General features: G+C 44.0%; 1 protein-coding gene across 1 annotated transcript in view; it reads right to left on the bottom strand.

The window, feature by feature from the left end:
- frtz (WD repeat-containing and planar cell polarity effector protein fritz) overlaps positions 1-24,874 on the bottom strand; it is a 509,212-nt gene that overhangs the window by 140,361 nt on the left and 343,977 nt on the right. The window contains exon 14 of the mRNA XM_076182931.1: positions 10,936-11,225. Within this exon, the coding sequence (XP_076039046.1) occupies positions 10,936-11,225 (290 nt within the window). The remainder of the gene's footprint in view (positions 1-10,935; positions 11,226-24,874) is intronic.

Here is a 24,874-nt window from a genome sequence, read left to right as displayed (position 1 = left end):
CCCCCGCCACAACCTAACAAATAAAATATATAACACAGACATGCACAATAACACCAAAAGATGGCTGGCCAATTATCTGGCAGGCAGGAATGCTCATGTGTCATATAATGGCCAATCATCGCACATCAGAAACATTAAGAACGGAGTACCACAGGGCTCAGTTCTATCCCCCACATTATTTAATCTATACATGCATGACTTACCCACACCAGACACCTCAGAAATACAAATCTCTTCCTACGCAGATGACATAACAATCACATGCACACATCGTAACACAGACAAAGCTGCAGAAATAATCCAGCCTTACCTTGACACACTCAACACATGGTTCATCACAAACAGACTCAAAATAGCTCCAACCAAATCTACAGCAACACTTCTCACCAACTGGACAAAAGAACACAAATACATACCTCATCTCTACATCAACAACACTCTAATACCACACACAAACACACCGAAAATTCTTGGTGTAACATACGATACATCCATGTCTTTCAAACAACACCTCACAAACATAAAAAACAAATGCACACCTAGACTTAACGCACTTAAGTCAATCACTGGAACAACATTTGGACAAAACAAAGAAACTAATATAACAATATACAAACAATGCATACGCTCAGTGATGAATTATGCGAGTCCTGCATGGGCTCTTAATCTCAGTGAGACACACCACAATACCCTTCAAATCATACAAAACAAAGCCCTAAAAACAATTACAGGCTGCACAAATACAACACCTACAGACCATTTACACCATGAAACAAAAGTCCTCAAAGTCAAGGACCACCTCGACATGAGAGGCACACAAACACTTGCTGCAGCCACCACAAACACATCACACCCGCTACACTACATAGCAGAACACCCACACACACCAAGAAACATTAAAACTACACCCAAAGACCTTTATTACGCACAGATACTCTCTTCTCTTCCTCCACAACCACCAAATACCAGCCTCCGGAAACATATTCATAATCATATCACTCACCGCTCCATTAACACACTGAAAGACAACACACTGCTGCATGCCAGACCCCCTGATATCCACCCTTCTGAATCCTCTCTCCCACGAAAGGACAGAGTCCACTTGGCCAGACTGCGATGCGGTCACCACCCAGCACTTCTAAGCTACCAGAAGAGGCTGGACAACCGTGTTGTGAACAGCTGCCCAGGATGTAACACTTCACCCCATACCATACAACACATAATGGAAGACTGCATTATACACAATCATGCACGCAAACAACACAACATACACTCTATAAAGGATTTGTGGGAAAACCCAGTTTCGGCTGTGGCCTTCCTTGGGGAGACGGGACTGCTCGGACAGACAGTCTAGGGAACGACAACAACAACAACAAGAACGAACCTCTTGTTGACCGGGAAAAGATTTTGTTCCCACCGCTTCACATCAAGCTTGGGTTAATGAAACAGTTCACGCGCGCTCTGGACAAGGATGGGAGGTGCTTCAACTACCTGTGGCGAGCCTTCCCTGGAGTGACCATTGAGAAGCTGAAGGCCGGCATTTTCGATGGCCCACAGATACGGCAGCTCATCAAGGACACAGAGTTCGAAAACTCCATGAACACGCTAGAGTGCGCCGCCTGGAGGTCGTTTGTGCAGGTGGTGAACAACTTCCTGGGGAACAAGAAGGCAGCAAACCACGCCACACTCATCAACAGCATGATAAAGAACTTCCAAAACCTCGGGTGTTTGATGAGTATAAAGATGCATTTCCTGTTCTCACACATGGAGAAGTTTCCTGAAAACCTTGGTGCGGTCAGCGACGAGCAGGGAGAAAGGTTCCATCAGGACATGCGTCAAATGGAGGAGAGGTACCAGGGGAGGTGGGACGCAGTCATGCTCGCGGACTACTGCTGGTCGCTGAAGAGAGACAACCCAGCAGCTGCTCACACACGGAATTCGAGGAAACGGCGATTTACGCCGTGAACTCCGAACTTTTGTGTCACGTAACGCTCATGTACATGTATTAAGCTTATCAAATGTAATCGAGTATATAAAAAATGAATGAATTTGGATACGTTGACTTTTATTTCCCCAGGAAAACGGAAAAACCGAATTTTTATGATTCGCAGAAATTGGGTTTTTGGACGAAAAATCGTTTTTTTCTTAAATGTCTGTAGCGAACAATCCTGACCTGATTGAGAAAAACCAAGGGCATTTTCGGACTCAGAGCATCACAATTAGTCTAATTCCGCTGGAAAACCCTGGACGATTTAAAAAAAAAAAAAAAAATTGTTACCCAGTGTTATCAGAGCCATTTTTGATACTTCCAGAACCATGTTTTTGCAGGTTCAATTTCCTTCAAACTATTGGAAGGCTAACTTATTACTCATGTGCATGAAAAATAACTTTTTTTTTTAAACAAATCAGCCTTTAATTTTGGGGGGAGGGGGATGGGTGGGGGAAGAAAGATACATGCAAATTTACAGGTTATTATTGTAATGTATTGATACAAACATGTCAAATTAGTTAATGGATTTCAATATGATGCAAATTACTGAGTTTCCTTGTTAAATTGTTTAAGATCCACTTGCAGTGTTTTGTAGAATAAAATTAGTAGTTTCTGACTTTCTGCTATTCTGCATAGTACTATGCAGGTCTTCTATGGTAGCAGTACAAGGTCACTATGTAATTTTCATTACTTGATATTAATATAGTTATAGCAACCTAATAGGTTAAACCTGTTTAAATGATTATTTGATTAATCCATTAGCATGTAGTTTTCAACTTCTCATTCTCAATGCTCAGTTTACACTAGCTCTCTTAATCAGTTTTGCTCGCTCTTTAACTCTTGCACTTTGAATTTTTGATGATTCAATTCAGTTACTGTTATTTAGTCAATGGTGCATTGTACATGTAGTCAGTGCATTGATTGGGCAGCTAGCTGCATGCAACCAATGAACTTCCCTGCATACAGTCGTGTAAAGTCTAGTCAACATGTACTAGTATACAAAGCAAAGGAAGTACCTATTGTATTTACAGGGTGGGGGGAAATTGCTCATGGTGTAGTGGGAAAGTGAGGAAAAAGGAGAAGGGGAGGGATTACTGAGGAAAATGGAAGGAAATGAGGAAGGGGAGGACTTGACCCAGGCAGGCAGGCATCATGTAAACAAAAGGGGTCCTGACCAGCTGAGTGACAATGAAAGGTCTAACAAAAATGTAAAGATTAGAAACATAGATATGAGTAGCACAGTGGAAGGTGAGAATAATAATTTCCATGGATTTAATGAGGGGGGGACGGATACCAACCTCCCCCAACTAGCAAGACTCGAAGAAAAACTTGAACAAATGACTGAACATTGGGAGAGTAGATCTGATAGAATTTCAAAAATGGCTGAAAGGGTTGAAAGATTAGAAACACTAGAGAAAGCAAACAATAACTTAACTAAGGAAGTAGAACTAAAAAGACAGTTAAAAGAAGTAAAAAAGGAGAATGAAGAATTAAAGAGGAATAATAAAGAAAACAAAGAGGCCATAGCTAAAGAAGCTATGAGTTGGAAGACAACCCAAGAAGACAATAAAGTGGCATTCACTGACATAATTAAACAGCAAATGAAAGAACAAACTGAAGACTCAATTATTAAAGTGATAAGACAAAAGGAGAATATAGTAAGAGATTTAGCAGATAAAAAGAAATGTATAATTATATTAGGAATGGAAGAGAAAGACAACCCAGATAGAACCACAAGAATCAAGGAGGAAAATGAAAAAGTAAGCCGATTACTAGAATCAGTTCAGGAAGATGAGCCAGAAATAATGAAACAAATAGAAGAGAAATTCAGACTTGGGAAATATAGTAGACAAGACCAGACCAATTAAGATTAAATTCAGGTCACAAACGACGGCAGAGAATATCTTATCCAAAACAGGGAAACTAGCAACAAGTGAACAATATAAAAAGGTATGGATAAAACGGGAAATGAATAAAGAGGAAAGAGAGGAAGAAATAAGGAAAAGACATGAAGCTAAGAGAAAAAAACGAGACCAGAACGGAGACAGAAAAACAAGAATTCTACTGGAGAGTAGTGAATATGAAATTGAAGAATTAGAGCATAACAGAGAGAAACACAAAAGAAACAGAGAATACAATGGAAATAACAGAAAGTTAAAAGTATCCTACACAAATATAGATGGATTAATAACAGGACTGAATGAACTGAACAAATATCTGAAAGAAAGAGATCCGGACATAATGGGAATTGTTGAAACAAAATTAAAAGGCCCACTACCACCCAACAGCATAGGACACAATACATATAATTATTGGATTAGAAACAGAGAGATAAAACAAGGGGGTGGAGTTATGTTCCTGACTAAGAAGGATATAAGCGTGAAGAATGTCACATATGGGAACAATACAGTATAGATGATTATGATAGAAGTAGAAGATAGAGATAAGAAGAGCAGAAAATTTGTAATAAACTACGTGCCCCCAAAAACAGCCTCGTGGGAAGAGAATGAACATAAAAGCATGTTAGAAGACACAAGAATAACACTAAACAAGATAATGGAAGATGGAGGAAGAATAGTTATGATGGGCGACTATAATTGCAAAGAAATATGCTGGGAAGAGATGACCGTAAAGGGTGGAGAAGACTCATGGGGAAGTGTTCTACTTGAGATGATTACTGACCACACAATGACACAATGGATCCAAGAGAACACTAGGTATAGAAATGAAGAAGAACCATCGAGACTAGACCTAATATTCACATCAGAACCTGAAATAGTGGAAAAGATAGAATACCAGGCACCAATAAGCAAAAGTGACCACATATTGATAGAACTAGAACTAAATAAGAAAAAATACATAAAAAGAAATGAACAATATAGAAAAGGAAGATTGATGTATGAAAAAGCAAATTTTGATAAATTAAGAAAATTCTTCCAAAATGAAAACTGGGAAAGAATACACAAAGAAGATACAACAGTAGAAGAGAAATGGAATATTTTGACAAAAATCTATAAAAAAGGAGTAGAAAAGTGTCCCAAGACAAAAACAGGAAAAAGAATATATAAAGTGCTGGTACAATAAAAGTTGTAGGGAGATAAAAGACAAGAGAGACAAAGCTTGGGCTAAATGGAATAAAAACAAAAGACCAGAAAAATGGAAAATATATACTTGTTATAGAAATGAATATGTACAAGCGTGCAGAGAGGAAGAGAGAAAATATGAAAAAGATGTCATAGAAAATTGTAAAGATCAACCAAAACTATTCTACAGATTTGTAAACAACAAACTGTAAAACAAACAAGATTTGGAGAAATTAAGACAAGGAGGAATTGAATACACAGAGGAAATTGAAATGGCGGAAATTATGAACAAACATTTTAAATCTGTGTTTACAAGGGAGAACATACAACCTGAAGAGATTGAATGGAAAGAGAAAGTCCCCCCTATGAAAGAAATAGAAGTAACAAAGAATGAAATATTGAAACACTTGAGTAATCTTGATGTCAGAAAATCGCATGGACCAGATGAAATAGTAAACTGGATTTTGAAAGAATGCAGGAATGAACTGGCAGACATAATACATCGCATAATAAACAGTTCCTTGAAAGAAGGTAAAGTTCCTGAAGATTGGAAAAAAGCAAATATAGTACCTATATATAAAGGGGGAAATAAAGAAGACCCTAACAACTATAGGCCAGTCTCTCTAACAAGTACAATAGCAAATATTTGTGAAAGAATTGTAAAAAATAGATGGGTAAAATATTTAGAAAAAAACGTGCTAAATCCAAGACAATTTGGATTCAGACAAGGACAATCATGCGTCACCAATTTAATATGTTTCTATTCAAGGCTAATAGATATAATACAAGAAAGAGATGGATGGGCTGATTGCGCATTTCTAGACCTAAAAAAAGCTTTTGACAAAGTACCACATAAGAAGTTGCTTAAGAAATTAGAAACTGAAGGAGGAATACAGGGCAAACTACTAAATTGGATGGAAGACTTTTTGCAAGAAAGAAAAATGAGAGTAGTGATAAGAGACCAACACTCAAACTGGGATGAAGTAATAAGTGGTGTTCCACAAGGAACGGTTCTGGCCCCAATAATGTTTGCTATATATATTAATGATATGGATGAAGGAATTGAAAGCTATATGAGCTTCTTTGCAGATGCAAAACTATTGAAAAAAGTGAACACGGAAGAAGATTGTGAATCACTACAGAGAGATCTAAACAAAGTACAGGAATGGAGTAGGAAGTGGGAAATGGAGTTCAATACAAAGAAGTGTAGTATAATGGAATTTGGAAAAAGTAAAAACAGAATAACAGGATCATATAAATTGGGAGAAGAAGGAATAAAAAAAGTAGAATATGAAAAAGACCTGGGAGTCATTGTTATGAATAATATGTCACCTGAGAAACATATAAAAGATTTTTGGAGAAACCTATAATTTAATAAGAACAATCAAAGTTGCATTTACATATCTGGATGAAGAAATGGTGAAGAAAATTCTAATCACCCTGATAAGACCAAGATTGGAATATGCAGCAACGATATGGTCACCAAGTACAAAAAAATGTATAAAAAAACTTGAAAGAATACAGAGCAATTACAAAATTGGCACCTACACTCACAAAACTATCATATGAAGAGAGACTAGCAAAACTTGAACTACAGACACTAGAGCAAAGAAGAGAGGAGATTTGATAACTATTTACAGAATCATGAAAGGCATAGAAATTACTGATAGAATCTGATAAAATGGGATGACAGAAATACAAGAGGACATGGAAAGAAAATAAAAAAGGACAGCTATAGAAGAGACCTGAAAAAGAACAGCTTTCCTCACAGAGTAATAGACAGTTGGAACAAGTTAGATGAGAAAGTGGTGTATGCAAAAACAATACATGAATACATCAACAAATTAACCTCTTCACTCCGGGGCACATCGCACGTCTGGCAGGATTAGCTGCCCGACGTGTGATGTTGCGTCATAATAATTGCATCATAAAAAATAAAGTCAGTGCTCAATCGTTCGTTCTCTTTCACCCGTGAATTTTGATAACTATAGAAAATATGATGAAGCCAGTTTAGAGAGAATGGAGGTTACATAGGTACGACTACAATAAATATAATCAAGATGCCGATGTCAGCATCATCGCATACCCATTTGCTCCTCATGCTGCCTACGTAGGCGTCACCGTATGGAAGTGGTTAAAGTTGATTGATGCGTTGCGTTTATGATACCGATTGATAATGCAATGATTGATCACGGGTAAGTTGTGTTTGCTCTGATCCTTTCATCAATGGTGATGGGATTCAGGGATTGCCAAATGATGGATAATGCATGAAAAACGTTGAATCTTGCCGCGGGAGCGATTTCTTTGTGGGGGATCGCTCCCACTATTGGATTTGCAAGCGCAACTTTGGAACTTTCTCGAGTGAAATACGCTCGTCGCTCCCATGTATTTTTTTCGCTGCCTCTCGTGCAGAAAAGATGGGGAGAAATCCCTTAGGGCTGCGTCAAATTTTTCTCACACATACTCTCTCCCCCATCCCTCACCCATTCCACCTCATGCATCACATCATCATGCATCACACATTCCTAGACTTGCAAAAAGCCTTTGACAAAGTACCACACAGAAAACTACTAAAAAAACTGGAACACATAGGAGGAATACAGGGAAACCTACTAAAATGGATAGAGGACTTTCTGACTGGTAGAAAGATGAGAGTAGTGCTCAGAGAAAAATATTCAGACTGGAAAGAGGTGATCAGTGGAGTACCGCAAGGATCTGTGCTGGCACCAATAATGTTTGCTATCTATATGAATGACATGGATGAGGACGTGAACTGCTACATGAGCTTCTTTGCCGATGACGCCAAACTGCTAAGGAAAATAGAAACTGATGAGGACTGTGAAGCACTGCAAGAAGACCTAAATAGGGTATGGAACTGGAGTCAGAAATGGGAAGTGGACTTTAATACTAAGAAGTGTAGCATAATGGAGTTTGGAAAAAGCAAAAACAGAATATCAGGAAAATATACAATTGGAACCAAAGAAGTAAAGAAAGTAGGATCCGAAAAAGATTTGGGAGTAATTATCACGAACGACTTGTCCTATGATATACAGATTAACAAAATTGTCGGGGAGACTTACAACTTGCTAAGATCAATAAAAGTGGCGTTTACATACTTGGACGAAGACATGATGAAAAAAATATTGGTTACATTGATAAGGCCTAGATTAGAGTATGCAGCGACATTGTGGTCCCCCAGTACCAAAAAGAATATAAAGAAAATAGAAAGAATCCAAAGAGCAGCTACAAAAATGGCACCTGCACTTGCAAACCTATCATACGAGGAGAGATTGGCTAAACTGGAGTTACCGACACTGGAGCAAAGAAGAGAGAGAGGTGACCTATTGACCATCTACAGAATCATGAAAGGCACAGAGGTACTCGATAGTGAGAACTTACTTAACTGGGACAAAAGAAACACAAGAGGACATGGAAAGAAAATAAAAAAACATAGCTATAGAAGAGAACTGAAGAAAAACAGTTTTCCTCATAGAGTTTTGGACACTTGGAACAAACTGGACAATGGAATAGTATGCGCAAAAACCATTCATGAGTTTAAAAACAAACTAGACACTGCAAGATACAAAGGCGGGACATCACGAGCATAGCTCCCCTTCCCGCAAAATACAACTAGGTAAATACAACTAGGTAAAAGGTAAATATACAGCCATTCTCCATTCACCCGTCTTCTGTCCTCTCCCATCCTTCCTCAACAGACATTCCCCTCTTCCCCAAAGCCCCTTTTACCCCATTCATCCATCTCATCCTAGGTCGCCCCCTCATGTTCACTCCTTCTACATCTGCCTTCCACACCTCTTTTGCTAGTCTTTCTTCACTCATTCTTTCCATGTGTCCAAACCATCCCAATATTTATTCATCCAGCCTATCTCCCAATTCCCTTTCTACCCCCATTCTCCTCCTCACTTCCTCATTTCTCACTCTATCCAGCCTAGTAACCCCTATCTCTTCCTCTCTTATGTTCCATGTTTCTGCCTCTTACAGTGCTGTTGGCACAATCACTCTTTCATACAATCTCCTCTTAGCATCCATTCCCAAATGTCTATTTCTCATTAGACTTTTTAATCTACCGAGGCATTTACTCACTTCTCTTAATCTACATTCTACCTCCACCTCCACTCCTCCCCTACCTGCCACATTCACACCCAAGTATCTAAAACTATCTATTTCCTCCAGTCTCTCTCCCTTAATATGCACTTCCAGTCTGCTGCCACTTTTACTCATTTCCTGTATACTACAATTAGGTGAATACAGCTTCATTACAAGGCAAACCCCCCTAGTCCCCTTGGTCGATTGACAAACCTCTAGCACCCAATGCTCCCTTTACTCTCTCTATCCACCTCATTCTTGGTCTTCTTAAGTTCCTTCCATCCACTTCCACTCCACACTATCTTAGTCTTTCTTCACTCATCCTTTCCATATGCCCAAACCATCTCTCCATTCTTTAATTCACCCTATCTACTTGCTCTCTTTCTACTCTTGCTCTCTGCCTCATCTCCACACTTTTTTTTCCATTCTTGTAACCCCAACCATACTTCTGAAACACTTCATCTTAAATACATTTAAGCTCTTCCTTTCTACTTCCTTCCAGTTCCAAGTCTCTACTCCATATAGTGCTGTGGATATAATTACTCACTCATCCAGTCTTCCCTTTATATTCACCCCAACATATCTGTTTCTCATGACACTTTTTATCCCCTCAAACATTTACTTGCTTCCCTTAACTATACACCTTTACCTCCACTCCTCCATTTTTTGCAACATGACCCAAAATACTTACAGCTATATAATTCCTTCAGCCTCTCAGCCTCACCTTTAACCCATTGCTTAAATGTGGATAAGTGATTAAGGAGTGTAGGAATAATGAGGATGGATACAGTGAGAAATGTGGAGGGGAAGCAAAGAGAGGGGTGGAGAGGTGATAGATAGGTTCAATCAGTGCTGAAATAGTCTTGGAATATAGAAAACAATTAATGAGGAAAGACTAGTAAAACTAGCAAAATGAGTGTGGAGTCCAGAAGTGGAGGGAATTTGAAAGGAAGACTAAAAATGAGATGGATAGGCAGAGTGAATGGGGCACTGGACACAAGAGGTACTGTGGGGACCTGTTACAGGTCCCTACATGTGGTGCTCCTGCAAAATGAACAACAAAACAGCCTATTTTCAAAACCCATCAACCCTCTCACTTCCATCAGGAGATGTAGCTTTGAGGGACTGACACTATGTCTATGGACTGGGCCCAAAATCTCTCTCAACTTCAACAGTATTTTTTACAATTTTTTCATACATGGACAGATGACAATTAGTGAATGCTCCCCTTTCCTGACCACTTTCAGTTGGTGACATGGAAACAGCTCCACACTCAAACACAGACAATGGTATGAAGTTTCTTCCCAGAGATCTGTGGGAGGCCCTGAGGACTGCTGCCAGTCATTGTGGGCAACAATTATCTACTGAGCAAGGAAAAGAGAGTGCAAAAGATAAGAGTGAATGAAGATTGGTTGTAAATAGATGAAAAATGACATGGCATAACATGACTTATTCTTATATGCTCTGTAAATTTGAGTGGATGAGATTGAGGGGGGTTTGCCATAAAATAAAGCTGTGGGGGTAAAACAATTCCAGCTGTCTGATCTGTTGTGTAAGTGCTGTCCTGATGCATTGCCTTTGGCCAGAGCAGTGTGGCCAGGGGAAGGAATGGCCTTTCATTCATTAGATGCTAACATGGGAGAAACAGAGAATGGGCTTTGAATAGATACACAGTGGGTGTGTATTTTGACTCAGTCAAACCCCCTATAACAGGTAAAAAGCCTTTTACTATATGTAAGAACTGTAGGTACTCACCCCCTTCAGCATCACTACCCTGTGATCCAGTATCTGATTGAGAGTCTGAAAAACAGCTTGAGCATGACTGGCTACAGAGCTGTGAGCAGGATGAACTTCTAGATGACTGTCCACACAACACTGAACTGCACGATTCACTGCATGAGGTCTCAAGGTCACGGGCACTCTGCAGTGCACTTGTGGCAATCCGTATGTCTCCCTGGCTTTTGGAAACACGGTGAACAGCAAGGAAGCAGTCATGGTCCTTCAGGTCCAGTGCTAAGCGATAGGCTTTCTCAACCTGACCAGCCCTGTAAAATACACGTCAACCAATTAACTCACATGTACAATAAAAAGGAGGGTCTGGGAGATTACCAACCAGAACCCTAAGATCTGGGTTGTTAAATGTGCACTGGTGTGGTACAGATGAGAGTAAAAGGGAAGAGATATGCAGTATGTTTGTGAGAGGGAAGATGGATGTGTTGGCATTAAGTGAAACTTAGTCGAAAGAGACAGGAGATTTTGAGTTTGGGAGTGTAGGGAAGGTGTTGGGAGTTAGGAGAGGATGAAGGAGGGAATTATGGCTCTGCTAGTAAGTGAGGAGATAGGAAAGCATGTGGTGGAGTAGAAGAAAGTTTCTTCAAGGTTAATGTGGATGAAGGTGAAAGTGAGATGGGAGATGTGGGTCTTTGTAAGCAATTATGGGCCTTGGAGAGAGAACAGTGTAGAGGAAAGGGAGGCTTTTCGAATAGATTTAAACGAGTGCTTTGAGAGTTTTGGGAGATCTCAATGCCAGAGTAGGGAATGAACCAATAGATGGAGTAATTGTTGTCATTCCCTAGACTGTCAGGCCAAGCAGTCCCACCTCCCTGAGGAATCCCATGGCTGGAATGGGGTTTTCCCACAAATCCTTTATAGAATGTATTGTGTTGTTGACATGCTTGTGTACAATGCAGTCTTCCATAAAATGTTGTATAGTATGAGGTGAAGTGTTACATCCTGGATAATTATTTGCGATGTGGTCATCCAGCCTCTTCTGGTAGCTTAGAAGGGTTGAATGATGGCTGCACCGCAGTGTGGCCAAGTGAACTTTGTCTTTTCTGGAAGGTAAGAGGATTCAGAGGGATGGATATCAGGGGGTCTTCTGGCATTAAGAAATGTATTGTCTTTCAGTTTGTTGATGGAATAGTAAGCAATATCCTTATGGATATACTTCTGGAGGCTGGTGGTTGTTAAAAAAGAGAGGAGAGCGTGTGTGATATAAGAATTGCGGTGTTGTTTTGATGTTTCTTGGCATGTGTGGGTGTTCTACTAAGTATTGTAGTGGGTGTACTGTGTTTGTGGGGGCTGCAGCAAGTGTTTGTAAGCCCCTCATATCATGGTGATCCTTGATTTGAGGACTTTTGTTTTATGATAAAGGTGTTAGGTTTGTAGGTGTTGTATTTATGCAGTCTGTAATTGTCTTTAGGGCTTTGTTTTGTATGGTGTCTAGGGTGTAGTGGTGTGTCATAGTGAGATTAAAAGCCCATGCAGAGTTCACATAATTCATCGTGTGTGCATTGTTTGTATACTGTAGTAATAATTTTTTTTTTTTTTGTCCAAATGTTGTTCCTGCAACTGCCTACGTGTGCATTCTGGCCTTATGTTTGTGGGGCATCCTCTGGATAAGGATAGGCCGTATGCAGTGATTCCTTGGTTTATTGTAGAGAAATCAAATGATTGGGCGTGTAGAGAACAAGGGCTTCCCTCTACAACGCACGTGTACCGACTAACTGAAGCACGCGCAGGTGCAGAGCATACAGACTCGCCATGGAGTATACACAGATGCATGGAGTAATGCGAATGGAAACACTGCGCGTACATATCTACAGTAATGGAAATATACTATCCTACATCTCCCTCCCCCCTTAACGCTCATAGCACTAGGTGTCTTGAGCGTGACGTTTGTCTCTAAGGCGTGCTGACCGACGGGGCAGGTCAGGCGTTGGAGGCTGTACTCCCGATTGGGTGGCCTCCATGGGCGTCATGTCCACGGGCGGGGGCGGGGATGGGCGAAGGAAACGACGGTTCCTCCACCAGGTCCGACCACTGGGCAACCTGATCAAGTAGTCCCTGGACCTTCCAACGTCCATGATGGTGCCAACCTTGTCCCATCGCTTAGTAGTCGGGTCCTGGATACGGACTACATCGCCACGCTGGAGTGATGGGAGTGGTCGGGCGTGGGCGTCGTAACGGGCCGTATCGTCGCGCAGGCGAGCCGCAGCTCGACGATCACAACTCTCGTCTCTGGTCTGCCACTGTTTCTGAAAGGCCTTGGCGTGCGCTGAGACGCAGGAGCGAAGAGGGTGACCGTAAAGAGTCTGCGCCGGAGATCGACCGGTGTGGTTCGGGGTGTTGCGAAGCTCGAGAAGACCCCTGTCGAACGCCTCACAGTCCAAGTTGCCAGACGGAGCCACCCTCTGAATAAGGTACTTAACCGCCTTCACGGCCGACTCTGCGTGTCCGTTCGACTGAGGATAATGGGGCGTCGACATGTCATGGCGAACTCCCCAACGCTCGAGGAAAGCGGCGAATTCGCTGCTGGCGAACTGCGGGCCGCCGTCCGTACGCAAGCGAACTGGGACACCGAGGTCGCGAAATAGCTGCCTGAAGTGACGAATGGTCGCTGAAGTGGTCGTGTTGGAGCCGCATGATACCACGACGGGCCAGCCAGACAGTCGGTCAGCGAACACAAGGAAGGACTTCCCTGCGATGGAGAAGAAGTCAGCTGACACTGACTCGAATGGCCTGGTAGGGTGGTCATCACAGCGGTAGGGCTCTTGTTGCTGGCTTGGTTGCAGAACTTGACACGGCTCACAAGCACGGACCGTGTTCACGATGTCTGCGGCGATGCCGGGCCAGTACACCGCTTGACGGGCACGACGTTTCGTAGCCTCGGCTCCACGATGGCTATCATGCAAGCGGGCCAGGACTTGACGGCGAAGAGCGGCCGGGACGACTACTCTGGCTCCGTACAGAACGAGGTCCTCCTCGCAATACAGGTCCTCTCGCACCTTCCAGTACGGGCGCAGAGTGTTAGGCAGGGCGTAGCGGTCGCTTGGGAATCCCTGTCTGACGCACTGAAGAAGTTCGATGTATGCAGGGTCGTCCCTAGCTGCACGCCTGAGTTCCTCCATCGCTGGGTCGCAGTCCGTGGGTGTGGTGGACAGGGACTCGACTGCTCGCAATGTGACGATGCTCCTGACAGAAAAGTTGGTCTCGGCGTCTAGAGCGTCGTCGTCGACAGTCGGCTGGTTCACTGGGAAACGTGACAGGGCATCCGGGATGCACAACTCCTTCCCAGGGCGCCACGTTGCCGTGAAGGTGAAAGCTGCAATTTTCTCCTTCAGGCGCTGTAGACAGGGGTTATCGATGGCATCTAGCGTGTAGCTATTGAGGATCGGGACTAGTGGGCGATGGTCCGTCACGAGGCTGAAATGCTGGAGACCAGCGAGGTAAAACTTGCATTTTCTCATTGCCCAGACTACTGCCAGCAACTCGAGCTCGATTGTGGCGTAGCGTGTCTCCGTATCCGTCAAAAAGCGTGAGCCACACTGGACGAGACGGTACAGTCCTCCCCCGTGGTCTTGGAGGAGGGCGTATCCTAGGCCGTACAAGCGCGAAGCATCTGTTTGGAGTACGGTCGAGAGAGCAGGATCGAAGGCCGCAAGCACCGGTGGACTGGACAAGGCCCTTTTGACGCGTTCAAAAGCCTGGTCGTGGTCAGGGGTCCACACGAACGATCTCTTGGGGCTCATCAGTAGGCGAAGCGGGGCAGCAGCTGAGGCTACGTCAGGCGAGAAGTCAGCTAACTGATTCACAAGACCCATGAAGGACCGCAGGTCTGTGATGTTAGCCGGCTTGACGAAGTCTATGATGGCACGAACCTTGCCTGGGTCTGCTGCTATGCCGTCATGAGAGAGCCGATAGCCGCAGAAGGAAACCGTGTCCGCTGCGAGTACGAACTTCTCGGCGTTCAAGGTGATGCCATGTTTCCTGCATCTAGCCAAGACGTCGACACGGCGGAGGTGGGAAAGGTAGTCTTCGTCGTATAGAAGATCATCCACTACCTTTGCGCAATGCATCACTCCCTGGAGCGCCAGGTCGCCTCGTAGACAGAAGGCGTCCCCCGTGGCTGCGAAACCCATGGGGCCACGGAGGTAGCGGAAGCGGACGTATGGAGTGATGAAAGTGGTGAGCCGCTGATCTTCCTCGGCCAGAGGGGTCTGCCAGTATCCACACAAGGCGTCAATCGTGGTGAACTATTTGGCCTGTGGGTCGACGCTCCTGGTGGCTGCAAAAGGTGTCGGTGACGGATGGGCAGGACGGTAAACCTGGCTGTTAAGCTTGGAGAGGTCAGTGGTGTTGCGTATACCTCCTCCTGGCTTCTCGACGACAACCATGGGGTGGCACCAAGGAGACGGATCCTCGCCAGCTGGGGCGATAATACCTTGTGCCACCATGGATTCCAATTCAGCTCGCACCTGGTCCTGGTATGCTCGAGGGATCAATCTGGGTGTGTGGATCGCGAAGGGCTGCGCGTTCTCCCTGAGGTGAATGCGCATAGGTGGTCCGGACATAGGTTGCAGAGGTGCCTTGTGCAAATCGGCCTTCTTAACCAGAACGTCTGTATATTCCCGGACGAAGTACTTCCTGGCCTCTGACGGCGAGGTGTCGGCACGCAACGGGAATGGCGACGACGGTGCTGGAGGTGGGACAGCTGTGACAGCTGGTTGCACGTGGCACTGTGCAGTGGCCACAAGCGCGGCACTCGCCGACTCCCTAATCGCTCCGAGGGTGCTACCGTCGTATGAAATCTGCCGTGGGAAGTCCTTCGGGATAAGTCCTAGAGCCCTGCAATGCTTCCACGAGAGCAATGGAATGGTCAGGGCACCTTGGACATCGATCCACCCCGAGCATGTCAAACTGCCGTAGGTGAGCTCCGCCTGCAAAGAACCCAATGCTGCAGGCATCTTGGACCCGTCAGCGTTGTAGTACTCCAGAGAAGGGGGCGGTTGCAAGTCGTTCCTTGTGATGCCCAGTTGCTGAAGATGTTGAGGGCCCACCACCGTAGTATCGGCCCCTGTATCCGGAATCATGTCAATACAACCTGACCTTCCACCGTACGTAACGACGACTGAGATGGTAGGCGAAGGCGAAGGCTTGTCCCGGGTAGTGGACAGTATGCTGCGCACACCACTTGCTGGCCGTGTACAAGTGCTGGGGTCTGGTGGCGGTGAATGCGTCCTCACTACGTGGATGGTCGAACGACCGTCGTTCCTGGTCTTCGGGGGCTTGGACTTCGAATGACGCTGTGTCTTGGGTTTAGAAGACCTGCAGAGTTTGTCGAAGTGCCCGTACCGACTGCAAGCCTTGCATTGCGTAGATTTGGCTGGACAAGCACTCGTGTGTGACCAGTGCCCTTTATCACCGCATCCATGGCAAACTGCCTCCGAAGCAGGGCAGCCTTTATGGTCATGCTGCTGACGACCACAATTGCTGCAAGGAGATAGCAGTGGGGGTGCAGTGGAACGTGCGCCTGCCTTGGCCTTATGGTCCGTCTTCTTGCCTTTCCTGTATTGAGAGACTGCACGGACTGTGGGAGGAGCACGTAGAGCGGAGGCTGTCGTCCTGGTAGCCCCGTATGAGCGGCATAGGGTCACGACGTCAGTGAGTGTCGATGCAGCGTCGAGTGCGACGATCTTCTGTGCCATCCTCGTCCTGCACGCCAGTGAGAATTCCATGCTTCAGCCAAGCCTCTATGCAGGTTGTGTTATTGGCTTTGCAGACGTCTACCTCTTCCGAGAGGTCTTTGAGCCGCACGAAGAAGTCTGCAAACGATTCACCGGCAGCCTGTTTGCATGAAGTAAATGCCCGTCGTCGAAGCGCTTCGTTGCTTGACTCCTTGAAGTGCTTCTGAAGGGCGTCGAGCACGTCTGCCACAGACGAAGTGGAGCCTGGAGGTATTTGCAGTGTATGCTCCAATACTCGCTGAGTTTCCTGAGATAGGCACATGCGCAGCTGTATCAGCTGTTTAGAGTGGGATAGACTCGTTAAATCCACCATAGTCGCGTAATCATCCCACTTTCGTCTCCATTCCCTAAATGATCGGAATGTAACGTCCGAAAGGAGAGGGGGTGGCAGCTGTGCAGCTGCCTTCGAAGCAGGTGGGGTTGTGGGTTGACGTGAAGGGTCGTTCCCAGAAGGGATTGGTTGGTTCCGCTGGTCCGGGTTATGGGGTAGCAGTCTCGTAAGGAGGGCTTCGAAGCGAGTTGCATCTTCCTGTCTCTGAAGATCCTTTTCAGCTCGAGCTTCCGCTTCCTTAGCTGTGAACCATTCTAATAAGGTTCGCGTGTCCATTGAAGATGTAGAGGGCGAGTGCTCTTCCTCGTCGAACGAAGCTGCATAAGAGGGCTTCGGACTATCACCGTTGGGCATAATGAAATATGCCGTGCGCGACCAAGCACTTACTAGTTACGAGTACGTATGGGTATACTGCGTGTAACAAACGCGGGCGAGTGTGCTGTGTGCGAGGTAGGCTGCATGGAGCAGTGTCTCACGAGACTCCGAGGAAAATGGAGGGTATCGCTGCGCGCTCAATGCGTGGGGATAAGCACAACGCTTGCCACAAACGTAGAATGACACTCGCACGTAACACTTCACTATGACACTAACACTGTCATGTGATAAAGACGCATACACAGCACAACACCGGTATAACACAGCCGAATAGTTCACAACACATGTACCACGCATCCTAGGTGTCTGCACGTCACGGCACACTATGCTTGGGAGCCAGAAATGGCGAATTGCGAGGGAAGCCGGTCTCGGGTGAAACACTTTAGTCCGCCGTAGATTCAGCGCCTACGTGACTGCGCCATGTGGGGCATCCTCTGGATAAGGATAGGCCGTATGCAGTGATTCCTTGGTTTATTGTAGAGAAATCAAATGATTGGGCGTGTAGAGAACAAGGGCTTCCCTCTACAACGCACGTGTACCGACTAACTGAAGCACGCGCAGGTGCAGAGCGTACAGACTCGCCATGGAGTATACACAGATGCATGGAGTAATGTGAATGGAAACACTGCGCGTACATATCTAAAGTAATGGAAATATACTATCCTACAATGTTTGTGATGTGTTGTTTCAATGACATGGATGTATTGTGTGTTACACCAAGAGTCTTGGGTGTACATGTATTTACCTAGTTGTATCTTATGAAAAGGGGAGCTATACTTGTGGTGTCCCATCTCTGTATCTTGCCATATCTAATTTGCTCTTAAATTCATGCATGATTTTTGCACACACTATTGTTTTATCTAGTTTGTTCCATTCATCCACCACTCTGTGGGGGAAGCTATATTTTTTCAGGTCTCTTCTATAATTGTATTTTTTGAGTTTCTTTCCATGTCCATACCTCTCATGATTCTGTAGTCAACAAGTCACCTCTTTCTCTTCTTTGTTCCAGAGTTGGTAATTCTAGGTTTGAAAATCTCTCTTCATATGACAGTTTTGAAAGTGTTAGGGCCATCTTCATAGTTACTCTCTGGATTCTCTTAATTTTCCTTATATTCTTTTTGGTACTGGGTGACCATATTGTTGCTGTGTACTCCAATTTTGGCCTTATCAGTGTGACTAGTATTTTCTTTACCATTTCTTCATCCACATAAGTAAAGGCCACCTTTATTGATCTTGGCAAGTTGTAGGTTTCTCTGAAAATTTTGATTATCTGTTTATCAGGGGACATGTCCTTTGTGATGATTACTCCCAGGTCTTTTCAGATTCCACTTCCTTTACTTTCTTTGCACCAATTTTATATTGTCCTGATATCCTTTTTTTTTACTTTTTCCAAATTCCATTATCCTATATTTCTTAATGTTGAAGTCCACTTCCTACTTCTGACTCCATTCCCAAACCCTGTTCAGATCTCTCTGGAGCGACTCACAATCCATTTCAGTACTCTCATCAAAAGTTTTGTGTCATCTGCAAAGAAGCTCATTTAACATTCCACACCCTCTTCCATGTCATTTACATAAATAGCAAAACATTACTGGAGCTAATACTGATCCCTGTGGAACTCCACTAATCATGTCTTCCCAAATAGAACTCCTATCTCTGAGCACTACTCTCATTTTCCTTCCATGCAAGAAATCCTCCATCCATTTCAGTAGTTTACCTTGTATCACTCCTATGGTTCCCAGTTTTTATAGTTTTTTTTTTTTTTTTGTACCCGTCTGGGGTATTGGCTGCATGTTATTGTGGCAAAGTAGCATACAGTTGATACTTTAGGGTCTATATGGGGCACCCCTATGGACCAGAGCCACACATCATTTTGTCTGTGATAGAGGAAAACTGTTCATAGAGAAATTATGACACTTTTTATACTACGACTGTCCCTCCTTTATGCTTTCCCCCAACCCATTGTTACTGTCCTGTACAATTTCTCTGAATATTCATTTCCTTTTTTGCCTACCTACCCTGTGGTGGGGGCAAAAGAATACTGCCACCAAATATTTCCACTTGGATCGTAAGAGGCGAGAAGAAAAGGACAGGGATTGGGACCAGGGATCATTTTCCCTGTAGCCCCACAGGGGACATTACTAAAAGAAGTAAAGGCATAAGAGGGTCTAGGAGTTTTCTGACCAGCACCCTAAGGTTTCGGTCTTTTAATGTGTGTGGATGTGGTACAGATAAGAGTAAAAGGAAAAAGATAGGTAGTATGTTTGTGAGAAGAAAGATGGATGTGTTGGCTTTGAGTGAAACTCAGTTGAAAGGGAATAGAATAGAATAATTGGGATTTATCTGGCGTCGCAACATCAATGGTCACTGACGCTGTAGTATTTATGATTAAGAAAAGGAAGTGGTAAAAAGCCTAAAAAATAAATAAAATAAAAAAAGATTGAAATCTAAAGATCATTGAGAAGATCAATAGCACTAAGAAAATCAAAAATAGAATTCATATTGCAGTTACATCCCAGAACACTTCGAAGGGACAGATCTCCTTCATCTCTGTGTTTTGACAAATATTGTTGTCTTTCTCCATCATAACTGGGGCATTCCACCATAATGTGTCTAATGGTTATAGGAACAAGGCAATCATTACAAAATGGAGGAGGACTGCCCTCCATAAGAAAGCCACGGGACAATCTAATGACAAATCCTCAACCGGCAAAGGGTTACTTCCTGTTTTCTGTTCAGTAATGTATAAGACCAAGGAAGAATAGTATCAGTAATCTCTCTCATCTTGTTACCAGCCTCAAGATCCCATTGGAACTGCCAAAGAGATGAGATCTCGGCTTTGATTAGAGGGTTATAATCTTCATAAGGAATAGGCCATAAGCGAGGTAAGGGTGAGAGAGCGGTTTCCTTGGCCAATTTATCGGCCTGTTCATTTCCTGGTACTCCGACATGTGCTGGAACCCAGCAGAAGTTAATTTCATTATCTCGACACTCGATTAAAAAAAGCCATTCTAAGATCTTTAAAACTATTGAGTGCCTTGAGTTGAATTGTTCTAGAGACTGCAAGACACTCTTTGAGTCACTAAAAATTGTAAAACATTTGGCTTTGCTTTTCATGGAGGATATAATCTCCACAGCGGACAGTATTCCCGTCAGTTCGGCAGTGAAATTAGATGTTGTATCAGGCAAGGTACCCTTACGATTAAAATCATTTGAGAATATTCCAAAACCAACGCCAGCACTAGTTTTGGAGCCATCAGTAAAAACAAACACAGAGGGTTGGTGATTTAAAAGAATGTTCTAAAAAAGCATTGCGTAGTTCATAATCCTTAAAATTATGCTTACATACATACATACATATACCAAGGCTTTTTCCCCCTTACAAGGGGGGTAGCCAAAAAGAAAAAGGCATAAAATCATTCCCACCCATTCCATCCCTGAATACACTCCACACCCCTCCACCCTCCCTCTTATCTCAGCACCTCCTGAATGATGAGTCATCCCTGCACCTTGTCCACTGCCCTGGGTCAGAAGCAGTGTCGCAAGACACAGCACATCCACAGCAAGGCCGCTTCATTAAATCGGCGACCCCCCCTCTCCGTCCCCCCCCATTATGCTTACAATTGTTAGAATATTTACAGAAAGACACTGTGGGCAGTCTCCATGGGGGAACAACCGAATATTTAAAAGGAAGGATGGGAATCTTGGGAAGATTCATGTCCTCTAAAATCCTTTTCATCCGGTATCCAAAAGGCTTTGGAAGTCTGGGGTGATTGTTGTTGTTGTTGTTGTTGTTGTCGTTCCCTAGACTGTCTGTCCGAGCAGTCCCGTCTCCCCAAGGAATGCCATAGCCGAAACTGGGTTTTCCCACAAATCCTTTATAGAGCGTATGTTGTGTTGTTTGCGTCCATGATTGTGTATAATGCAGTCTTCCATTATGTGTTGTTGTTGTTGTTGTCATTCCCTAGACTGTCTGTCCGAGCAGTCCCGTCTCCACAAGGAAGGCCACAGCCGAAACTGGGTTTTCCCACAAATCCTTTATAGAGTGTATGTTGTGTTGTTTGCGTGCATGATTGTGTATAATGCAGTCTTCCATTATGTGTTGTATGGTATGGGGTGAAGTGTTACATCCTGGGCAGCTGTTCACAACACGGTCATCCAGCCTCTTCTGGTAGCTTAGAAGTGCTGGGTGGTGACCGCATCGCAGTCTGGCCAAGTGGACTCTGTCCTTTCGTGGGAGAGAGGATTCAGAAGGGTGGATATCAGGGGGTCTGGCATGCAGCAGTGTGTTGTCTTTCAGTGTGTTAATGGAGCGGTGAGTGATATGATTATGAATATGTTTCCGGAGGCTGGTATTTGGTGGTTGTGGAGGAAGAGAAGAGAGTATCTGTGCATAATAAAGGTCTTTGGGTGTAGTTTTAATGTTTCTTGGTGTGTGTGTGTGTTCTGCTATGTAGTGTAGCGGGTGTGATGTGTTTGTGGTGGCTGCAGCAAGTGTTTGTGTGCCTCTCATGTCGAGGTGGTCCTTGACTTTGAGGACTTTTGTTTCATGGTGTAAATGGTCTGTAGGTGTTGTATTTGTGCAGCCTGTAATTGTTTTTAGGGCTTTGTTTTGTATGATTTGAAGGGTGTTGTGGTGTGTCTCACTGAGATTAGGAGCCCATGCAGGACTCGCATAATTCATCACTGAGCGTATGCATTGTTTGTATATTGTTATATTAGTTTCTTTGTTTTGTCCAAATGTTGTTCCAGTGATTGACTTAAGTGCGTTAAGTCTAGGTGTGCATTTGTTTTTTATGTTTGTGAGGTGTTGTTTGAAAGACATGGATGTATCGTATGTTACACCAAGAATTTTCGGTGTGTTTGTGTGTGGTATTAGAGTGTTGTTGATGTAGAGATGAGGTATGTATTTGTGTTCTTTTGTCCAGTTGGTGAGAAGTGTTGCTGTAGATTTGGTTGGAGCTATTTTGAGTCTGTTTGTGATGAACCATGTGTTGAGTGTGTCAAGGTAAGGCTGGATTATTTCTGCAGCTTTGTCCGTGTTACGATGTGTGCATGTGATTGTTATGTCGTCTGCGTAGGAAGAGATTTGTATTTCTGAGGTGTCTGGTGTGGGTAAGTCATGCATGTATAGATTAAATAATGTGGGGGATAGAACTGAGCCCTGTGGTACTCCGTTCTTAATGTTTCTTATGTGCGATGATTGGCCATTATATGACACATGAGCATTCCTGCCTGCCAGATAATTGGCCAGCCATCTTTTGGTGTTATTGTGCATGTCTGTGTTATATATTTTATTTGTTAGGTTGTGGCGGGGGATAGCATCAAAAGCTTTACTAATGTCCAATGTTATAAGAAGTGTTCTGTGGTGGGGCCTATCTGAATTGATGCCATCTAAAATTCTTTGTGTGAGGTTTGTCAGAAGAGTGTTTGTGGAGTGTAGTGGCCTAAAACCGTGTTGTGAGTCAGCAAGGGGAATATATGGTGTGACAAGTTTAAGTATTAGGCGTTCAATGACTTTAGAGGGGGTGCAGAGAAGTGTGATTGGGCGGTGCGATGTCGGGATTGTTGGGTCTTTGTTCGGTTTTGGAATGGTGATTATTTTACCATGCTTCCAGATGTCGGGTATAGTGTTGTGTGAATAGCTGTAGTTTGCAATGTTTGTGAGTGCGTGTATACCTTGTGGTCCAATGTGTTTTAGGTGGATGTTGCTTATGTTATCAGGGCCACAGGCAGATGAGTGCTTGAGATTATGCATTATGAGTTTTGTCTGACTGTCTATGAAGGGTGCATAGTCTGAGTCTGTGGGCAAGTCTTTCTTACGTCGAATGGTGCGTCGGTCGTCAGGGTGAGATGTAAGATGGCTCGTCTGTGCAAAATGACGTATGAGTGCGTTTGCTTGTTGTCTGTTTGAGGGTAGATTATCTGTTGTTGTGATTATTGCTGGAGCTGCAACGTCTACGTCGTGGGACCACCCCCCAACCCCAAGAGTTGGGGGCCAATCAGCAGCAACCACCCCTGGCCATCAGCTCTACGCAGATGGCACCGATCCCCAAGGAGGAGCTACGCCTACCTGGGGGAGTACCACAATCCATTATGTGTTGTATGGTATGGGGTGAAGTGTTACATCCTGGGCAGCTGTTCACAATGCGGTCATCCAGCCTCTTCTGGTAGCTTAGAAGTGCTGGGTGGTGACCGCACCGCAGTCTGGCCAAGTGGACTCTGTTTCAACAATCACCCCACCCGCGGTCCTGGAGCTGCAGCGTCTACGTCGTGGGACCACCCCCCAACCCCAAGAGTTGGGGGCCAAACAGCGGCAACCACCCCTGGCCACCGGCTCTACGCAGGTGGGGTGATTGTTGAAACAAGTGCTGTTAAAATCTGCTCGAGCTGTTCTAAAAGCGAGAGAGTTGGGAAGCCTCTGCAATCTGTGCCAGTATCTAATAGATGAGGTCTGGCGAATAAGATCTAACGACATTTCCCCTGCATCAACTAATAAACTTGGTATTGGGGAAGACTTGAAAGCACCTGTGGCCAAACGAACTCCACCAAGGTGTACCATATCTAAAATTTTCAGTCTGAATGAAGTGGTCGATGAGTAAAACTCACATCCATACGATAGTTTCGATAAAATAAGGGAGTGATGTAACCGCAAAATTGTTCTGCGGTCAGCGCCCCATGAGGTATGTGCTAAAACTTTTAAAATTTGCATTGTCTCTAGACATCGTGTCTTCAGGGTTTTCAGGTAGGGTACCCAAGAAAGGTGCTTATCAAAAATAAGTCCTAAAAACCTGGTTTCATCAATACAAGGAATCTGGTCATCCTTTAACCAAATACGTCGAAGTAATGCCCAGACTTCTTAGTCAGCAGAAATGTACGACGACAGTTTTGCTGGGTGAAAATTCAAAACCATTATTATCGGCCCATGAAACTATTTTATTGATGCAGAGTTGTAGTTTTCTTTCAGTTATTGCCATGTTACTAGCTCTAAAAGAAATGGAGAGGTCATCTACAAAAAGGGTGGCAAGTATACCAGGAGGAATTACAGATGTCACCCCATTTATAGCTAAACTAAGGAGAGTGACACTGATAACACACCCCTGAGGTACACCTTCTTCCTGTTGTCTTATTTCAGATATGACGTTCCCAACTCTTACTCTAAAAACACGATTTGCTAAAAAATTCTTGATGAAAAAGGCCATTTCTCCTCGAATGCCAATAGCATGTACAGCCTTAAGAATACCATGCTTCCATGTGGTATCATATGCTTTCTCTAAGTCAAAGAAAACACTGATATGATGTTGCTTAGAGACAAAGGCTTTACAAATAGAAGACTCCAGCTGAAGTAAGGCATCTGCAGTGGAGTGCATGCGACGGAAACCACATTGAATATCAGATATGATGTGGTTTCGTTCAAGATACCAGACTAGTCGTGCATTGACCATTTTTTCTAAAATTTTGC

This window comes from Oratosquilla oratoria, unplaced genomic scaffold, assembly GCF_046742065.1.
Source record: "Oratosquilla oratoria isolate Oo_2021 unplaced genomic scaffold, ASM4674206v1 SCAFFOLD98, whole genome shotgun sequence".
NCBI classification, from domain to species: domain Eukaryota; kingdom Metazoa; phylum Arthropoda; class Malacostraca; order Stomatopoda; family Squillidae; genus Oratosquilla; species Oratosquilla oratoria.
The sequence above is the reverse complement of the archived record's forward strand: the minus strand, read 5'-3'. Positions and strand labels throughout refer to the sequence as shown.